This window comes from Octopus bimaculoides, chromosome 2 (genome assembly GCF_001194135.2).
Source record: "Octopus bimaculoides isolate UCB-OBI-ISO-001 chromosome 2, ASM119413v2, whole genome shotgun sequence".
Classification (NCBI taxonomy): domain Eukaryota; kingdom Metazoa; phylum Mollusca; class Cephalopoda; order Octopoda; family Octopodidae; genus Octopus; species Octopus bimaculoides.
Window position 1 is genome coordinate 183139240 of NC_068982.1, and position 9154 is coordinate 183148393.

The 9154-nt window shown below is 33.9% G+C and overlaps 1 protein-coding gene across 2 annotated transcripts in view; it reads right to left on the minus strand.

Annotated features, from left to right (window-relative positions):
• The window catches only part of LOC106881487 (SAM and SH3 domain-containing protein 1), a 120010-nt gene that overhangs the window by 41257 nt on the left and 69599 nt on the right, over window positions 1–9154 (minus strand). Inside the window, exon 4 of one of the 2 annotated variants that reach the window (XM_014931888.2) lies at window positions 2611–2667. The exons of the other annotated variant lie outside the window; for it this stretch is intronic. Coding sequence (XP_014787374.1) covers window positions 2611–2667 — 57 coding nt within the window. The remainder of the gene's footprint in view (window positions 1–2610; window positions 2668–9154) is intronic. 2 annotated transcript variants of the gene reach the window in all.

Sequence of the window (9154 nt, forward strand, 5' to 3'; positions counted from 1 at the left end):
AAATTGGATATTAATTCAATTAACACCAATCTAAAACCAGTGGCCTAGCATAAAGAAAATTCTGAAAATTCAGAAAAATTATATTACATACATGAGAAAGGATGACCACAAAATGGACATCCATTACGCTAGAGATAGACCATTTACGGTCAAACCACAAAAGAAAAGAATGTTCTCTAGGGAAATTCAGCACACACTAGAACATGAATGGGCAAGGCAAATGAAATATACAAAAATAAAGAATTAATCGTAGACCAGGTTTCGCACATTAATGGATAAATGTAATTTTTACTTACATAACCCATCCAAGGTTCATCAGTACGACTGTTCAATTCAATATAATTTGCAGAACAATACACGGATTGTCCACATAAAATTAGACATGAGTACAGTTCTACCGATTACATTGGAGTTATTTTTCAAAAGTCTCAGCTCTTAGCGTGCCAGAGTAAATAATGTAGTCAGTGTTTAGGATTAACACAGACGAAACTCTGATACATAGATTTATATACACTCTGTAATGTCCATCAGAGGACAGAACTGATTTATATCACACGTAGTATCACTATTCTACTAAACAGTAAACCTTCTGCAATGTTCTCCAGATCAGTGGCTCTCAACCAGGAAGCAAATGTCTCCAGTGGATCATTTTTTTATAGTTAGAGTGCCACTTGAAGAAAAGGAATATTTTGTGACATGGAATGTTCTGAGGTTGCCACTCATAAATTTAATTGTGAGAATATATGATCCCTTTGTCATAATCCTCATATTTCATTGGGCTAATTTCAACAACATAATATTGTGCATTATATCAGTTTAATAACCTAATACTATCTAGCTGCTAGTCAACATTTCAATTGTTTACTGTTATTTGCTACTATCTTGCGACTAACATTTATGACAATATTTTATTATATTGTACTATCTACTGACCATTACAATAGTTTTGCTACTTTGCACTACTGTCTAGCTACTAAACAACATTACAATAGTTTATTACTATGTACTACTAATCTAGCTAATAAAGCTAAAATGCAAGACAATCACATAGAAATAAAAGTATTTAACATTTTTATGACAATCCACAAAGAATAAAATAATGCAATACTGGACATTAATATATCTTTTATGTTTTAAAATTATACATATTTTTTATATTTTTAAATAGAGTGTATGTAATTAAATTTAATTTTTGGCAGTTAGTTTATTCTTGTACTAAACAACTATGTCTTTTTAGAATTGTGCTTGCAACTACATATTTTTATCTTAATGGAAATGGTTGGTTTTGTAAGCTGCTACAAAGACTTTGTTCTTAAACAATATAGCTGTAATTAATAAACAATGCAATGATAAATTATTTTAAATTATTAGCTTCTATGAGAAGGTCAGTGAGGTAATTTGGGCTCAGAATTTGGGGCCATAAGCAAAAAATTGTTGAGAAGCACTGCTCTGAATGACATACACAGCAGTATATCACCTTAACACTCTACAGTATATACTAAATGGTATATACAATCTACAGTAGATACTAAATGGTATGTATTGTTGTATACTATACTTTACACAATGTAATGTACACGAAATGACATACAGGGCTTAATACACTATGCAATGTGCACAAGATGTATACAGTACTGTACTATACACTCTGTAGTATATGCTAACTGATAGACACTGCTGTACAGAACACTATATAATATGCAGTTTGCTCTAAATTACATAAATTACTTTACTGTATACAGACTGCAGTATGCACCAAATGATACATACTGTTGTGCACATTCTGTTATGTACACTAGATGACAGATAAATCCACCTCTGGGTAGATTGATATACCACCAGCAGAGGTAATTTCTAGCTTTCTATTCTCGCGTTGAACAATGAAAAATTCCTTGTCAAAGAAACAAGAAACATGTCAGACACAGGATGTGAACTCTCACAATACAACAGTTGGTAGTTACATTGTTTTAATTACCTGGCCATGTTGCTAACCCTGTCCACTTGATAGTGGCATGGAAAGATATGAAGAATGAGTAACAATGACAACAACAGTAACAACAACATCAACAAACAACTGGTGATGAAGATTCTATGTAGTCAACATGCTTCAATGCAATCTCCTGAAATTCCTTAATATACTTCCTAGAATTTCAAATATAAAATCGATATGAGTGAGGGGAGGAGCTTTGACATGGAGATTTTTAGACAAATCCCTTTGCAACAAAACTCCCTACCTACTCTAAAGCAGGGACCACTAGTTCTTTGTCTTAAATGTTAGGACAGCATGTCCCCTCACACACAGTAATGGCAGGGATGGCCACCACTAGAAGTTCAAATTAAAACATTCTGCTGTCTAGTGGCAATATGATGATGACATAAGGTAGCTTGAAAGCTTGAAGCTGAGCTGACCTTTGCTAGCTACTCAACAACAACAATAACAACAACAACAACACACACAAACGAACAATTAAGTGAGAGAAAAGAGCTCATAGATTGACCAAAGTTTGATACAGTGGCTGCTTCTAGTGAAACACTAAAGAGTGTTGGTGTGCAAGGGAAGGAATAAGATGGAATAGATGAGTGTAGGAGGAGGAGGAGGAAAATTCTTACATTGATCTGTTCATCGCCCTCACCAGTCAGTCGCCGATGATCCTCAAACCGTTTTACCTATGTAGAAAAATCAACTTGGTAAGCACCATTGCTTTGAAGGAGGTTTTTTTTTATGGGTGGCGTAGTGGCTTTTTTTTTTTTTTTTTTGAAAATATCATACCTAAATATCATACCTTAACTGTAATTAATATAGATCATTATTATGATTAAAATTAGTTTTAGCACTTCTAGAAATATCAGAAATAAGTTAACATTACGATATTAAAAAATTATTATAAATATTATCATTATTTACTATTATTCAGTTATTTCAATATTTTAATGATTATTTTAATATTATTTTACTATTGTAATTATCATTGTAGTTGTCATCATCACTACTACTGCTGTTGCTACTGATATTACAGTTACTACTTATCATCAACATCACCATCATCATCAGTGTTGTTATCTTCATTATTAGAGGATTAGACAAAGTGGTTTGTAGTATCTTTTCCAAGCCTTTTTTATGTTCTGAGTTCAAATCCCACTAGGTTAACATTTTCTTTCACTCTTTCAGGATTAATAACATAAAGTACTAATTAAGTACTGGGATCATTATTGTCAATTAGCTACTGTTCCCAAATTACTGGTCTTGAACCTAAATTAGAAAGAATTATCATCATCATCATCATCATCATCATTATTATTATTATTATTATTATTATTATTATTATTATTATTATTATTATTATTATTAAGGTAGCAAGCTGGCAGAATCATTGGCATGCCTAACAAGATGCTTAGCGGCATTTTCTGCCCATCTTCATGATCTGGGTTCTATTCAGGTCCACTTTGCCTTTTGTGCTTTCAGGGTCAATAAAATAAGTACCAGTTGCATACTGGGGGTTAATGTAATTCTCTAACCCCCTCCCTCAAAATTTCTGGTCTTGTGCCTATAGTAGAAAGGATTATTATCATTACTCTAGACAGTACAGTGGCAGCAGCAGCAGTAGTAAGTAGTAGTAGTAGTAGTAGTAGTAGTAGTAAGACAGTGGATTGGCAGAATCATTAGAGCAACAGATAAAATGCCTTGTGGTATTTAGTTACATCCATTTACATTTTGATTTCAGTTCCCACTTAGGTTCAACTTTACTTTTGTCTGACCTTGCGTTAGTAATTATTACTGTTTTGTAGTATTTCACCCAAACTCTTTACATCCTCAGTTCAAATTCCACCAAAGTCAACTTTGTCTTTCATCCTATCAGGGATCAATAAAATAAAGGAACAGATGGTGTCGACTAATCCACTCCATCAACTACCCCTCACCCCTGCCCCAAAAAAGTGAAAATAAAAATTGCTGGCTTTGTGCCAAAATTAGAAATCCTTAAGACGACAAGCTGGTAGAATCATTAGTGTGTTGGACAAAATGCTTAATGGTATTTCTTCCAGCTCTTTACATTTTGAGTTCAAACTCTGCCAAGGTTGATTCTGCCTTTCATCCTTTTGGGGCTTGATAAAATAAGTACCAGTTGAGCACTGGGGTAGAAGTTATCGATTTATGCTGATCCCCTAAAATTGCTGGCCTTGTACCAAACATTGCAAAGAATTATTATTATTATTATTATTATTATTATTATTATTATTATTATTATTATTATTGTTATTATTATTGTTGAGTGAGAGAGCAGTGCATGCCATCAAAGTGACACTGGAGTAAAATATGCGAAGCCCAGTATACCCATCATGACTACCATCTGATAAAGGTACACCAGACACATTGCATCACAACCATATGTGTGACATAGTGATCTCATATCAAGATAAACAGTGCATGACTTCACAGGTGGGGCCTAGTTAGAATTTTCTTCAGGTTGAGTAACCCATCCCGCTCAAAAGGTCCCTGAATAAGGGTTGTTTAAGGATGTTACGAACCAACCAAACCCCAAAGAATTTCTCTCAACACATGGCTATGATGCTCCCCCACTACTTCTGCACATGATCAGAGATGCACATATCAGTCACTAAGAGACATGCTCAACTGGTTAAGGTCAAACAACTGACAAGCAAATATGTGATATTGAGCAGAATATTTGCTGTAGCCCATCTTTTGCACCAAGACAAAACAATGTACATGATAACATTTCCAATCAGTTAAGATCAGAAGCCATGAGAGCCACTGCCTGGTACTGCACCAGGGCATTTATAATTATTATTATTATTATTATTATCATTATCATTATTATATTAATGTTTTGCAACTTAGAACATGTGAGAATGAAGCTCAATGAGCTTCTTTAGTGAGCCAGGTTCAGAATTCAGCATCATCCTCTTTCAGTCCGATTCTGCTGTTGAGAAAGGTATATAAGTCGGAACAGACTATTAAATCTGCAGACATGTGTTTAAATTCGACAACATTATTGCTATTCATTGCTACTTAGATAGGTACAAGATCAAAAGTGAAGAAGAGAGGGAAAAGATCAACCCAGGCTATGTTTAATCCTAGTACATGAGAGGAGAGAGAGAAAGAGAAAGAGAGAGATCAAGCAAGGGTGTAACAGGTATTAATGGTTAAAAGGGACAACTCTACACATGATATAACTGGTATTCATGTTTGTCAGGTAAAGTTAAGCTCTATAGGGGTTTGAACTCAGAATGACAATGAGAAATCTAAATGATGCAATATATTTGATTTCACATGTTAGTATTCTTCTCAGAGCACCACGTAACTGTTAATCATAGGCAAATTATTAGCAATTTGGTGGAGTGGGGATCGGTCAGTTATATCAGACCCCAATACTTTGTTTCATTGACCCCAGAAGAAAGAAAGACGATGTAGGCATTGGCAGAATATGAATTAAGAATCTAAACAGTTGAAAAAAAAAAAGGCATTTTTGTCTGTTGCTCTAGTTATTCTGTCAATCTGGAAACATATCAATCACAAGCATGACTCTTTCTGATTTTGACACAAGACCAGCAATTTTAAGGGGAGAGCAAAAAGATTTAACTGATAACAGTGTTCAACTGGTGCTTATTTACCAACCCCAAAAAGATGAAAGGCAAAGTTGAATTCAGTGACATTTGAACACAAATTGTAAAGAAGCAGAAAAAAAGGTGTCAAGCATTTTGTCCAGCATGGTAACGACTGTATCAGCTCACCACCTTAATAATGATAATAACAATCCTTTCTATTATAGACACAAGGTCTGAAATTGTTGGGGAGGAGATTAGTCGTTTACATCGACCCCAGTGTTTTACTGGTATTTAATTTATCGACTCTGAAAGGATGAAAGGCAAAGTCGACCTCAGCAGAACTGGAACTCAGAACGAACCGACAGACAAAATACTGCTAAGAATTTCACCTGGCTTGCTAACGATTCTGCTAGCTTGCCACCTTCACTTTAATAATACTAATAGCAATGGTTTCATACTATGGCACAAGGCCAGCAATTTCAAGGAAATGGGTAAGTCAATTACATCAACCCCAGTGCTCAACTCGTATTTATTTCATCAACAAGGCAAAGTCAACCTCCACAGAATTTGAACACGGTACATGAAGATGACTAGAATGCTGCTTAGCATTTTGTCTGATGTACAAACAATTCTGCCAGTTTGCCACCTCATTAATGATGATGACGATGACGATGACGATGACGATGATGATGATGGTGATAATAATAATAATAATAATAATAATAATAATAATAATAATAATAATAATAATAATAATCCTGATGCAGTATCAAGCAATGGCTCTCATGGCTTCTGATCTTAACTGATTGGAAGTGTTATCATGTACATTGTTTTGTTTTGGTCTAAAAGATGGGCTACAGCAAATATTCTGCCCAATACCACAGATCTGTTTGTTACTTGTTTGACCTTAACTAGTTGAGCATGTCCCTTGGTGGCTGACAATATGTGTGCTTCAGATCATGTGCAGAAGTAGTTGAGGAGCATCATAGCCAGGTGTTGAGAGGAATTCTTTGGGTTTTGAATAATTCACCTCTGGAAACATTGGTGTTTCGTTCAACATCTTTATACAACCTTTATTCAAGGATCTTTTGAGTGGGATGAGCTACTCAACCTAACGAAAATTCTAACTGGGCCCCACCTGCAAGGTCATGCACTGTTTATCTTGATGTAAGATCACCATGTTGCGCACATGTGGTTGTGATGCATGTGCCTAGTGTACCCTTATCAGATGAGTAGTCAGGATGGGTATACTGGACTTCATAAATTTTACCCCAGTGTCATTTTGATGGCATGCACTGCTCTCTCACTCAATAATAATAATAATCCTTTCTACTATGGGAACAAGTCCTGAGATCTTGGAGGAGGAAAAAGTTGATTACATCAACCCCAGCACGTAACAGGTACTTATTTCATTGACCCTGAAAGGATGAAAGGCAAAGTCAACCTCAGTAGAATTTGAACTCAAAACGTAAAGACAGACAAAACACTGCTCAGCATTTTTCCCATATGCAAACAATTCAGCCAGCTCACCGCTTTATTCATAATAATAATAATAAGAATAACAGTTCCAAATTTTGGCACAAAATCAGCACTTTTAATAGGAAAGGGGGCAAGCTAATAACATTGAACCCAGTACATGAGAAGTATTTCTTATTAACTCTTCAGAGATTATAGTCAACTTTCGTGGATTTGAACTCAGAACGTGAAGCAAGGCATTTTGTCCGATGCTCTAACAATTCTGCCAATCCACCACAAAGATTATGATGGTGGTCGTAGTGGTGGTGATGATGGCGATGATGGTGGTGGTGGTGGGGATAATAATAGTAATAATAATAATAATAATAATAATAATAAATAATAGCAACAGTAACAACAGAGCAACATAATGGTTTAGTTCCTTACATCTGATATGAAAAAGTAAAGAAAGGTTATTTAATTACCAAATTACTTTGCTAACTAATTAATCAGCTGAGTAAATAAGTAGCAATTAATTATTTAATTTAAAAATCTACACAATTAATTAAGTAAAAACATGGAAATACAGGATGGTGTTTCATGTTGAGTATACAGCGGGAAAAGGGCTTTACACATTGTTTAAACACTCACATACACATGTAGTTCTCCACACACATGAAAATATCCACCAAATAACTACTCATATCAAAATATGTATATAAATGTGTTAAACACACAAACTCATTCACACACACACACACATACTCACACATATATGTATATACAATGACACACACACACATTTATACATGTACATGCAATAAAATTTTCACATACGTTTTAATACAAACACACAGAGTGTGTATATATATATATATATATATATATATATATACACATATATATACACACACACATACACACACAAACACACACACATATATATACACATGTACACACACATATACATATTTATAAATATGTATGTTTATATGTATATATGCATACGTGTACATGTATGTGTTTATCTGTCTGTCTATGTGTTTACGTAGATATATAAGTGCGTACACTCATGTGTGTGTACGTGTGTTTTTGCGTAATTATTTACACTCACATTTTTGTCAACAAATGAAAAATAAATACTCAAACTATAATGTAGATTCTATATTTATCAGGAATCACTTGGTACTCAGAGTTGCGAACCACATTGCTCTCATTTGAGCAACGATGAAATGAATCATGTGTGCACAATTATAATAACAACAACAACAACAATAATAATAATAATGATAATAATAATAATGATAATAATAATAATAATGATAATGATAATAATAATAATAATAATATTAAGAAGTATTATTTTTATTAATATTATTATTATGTACACAAGTGTATATATATATATATATATATATACACACACACAGGGTGGCCCAAAAGTAGGTTTACAGTTATTTAACTATCTTTCACATTCATATATTAACAGTTTCGATCTTAATTATAAAAAAAATATGAAACCATTATTCAGCATTATGTATTGACAGTAATAGACTATCTTAGCCAAGCCTTTCCACAGCGTTGGTTTGGAAGATGGGACAGCATCGAATGGCCCCCATGTTCACCTGACCTGACACCAGTGGATTTCCATTTCTGGGGTGTTGTAAAGAACAAGGTTTATGATAAGAATCCCAAAATAGTAAATGAATTGAAGGATTACATTTCTGATGCATTCACTGAAACTGATGAAGATCAGAATTTGTACTGCACTGTGTGCCAGAGTGTTCTGAAGAGGTTTGAAGAATGTTGCAATGTTGAAGGAGGACCTTTTGAACATCTGAGAGACTAAACATTGTCTGTTTAAGATGTGCAGAAACAATATGATTGTAAGATGGAAATTTAAATGTAATAATACATTTTAAAAGGAATTTAAAGTGCCTACTGATAACTGTAAACCTACTGTTGGGCCACCCTGTATTTACACACACACACACACACACACACACACACACACACACACACACACACACATATATATACATATATATATCAGAAGTAAAGATTACTAATTTTTTAATAATAAATAGCTATTAACTTTTAACTCTCCATTTTCTTTTCTTTAATTAACTGAACATGA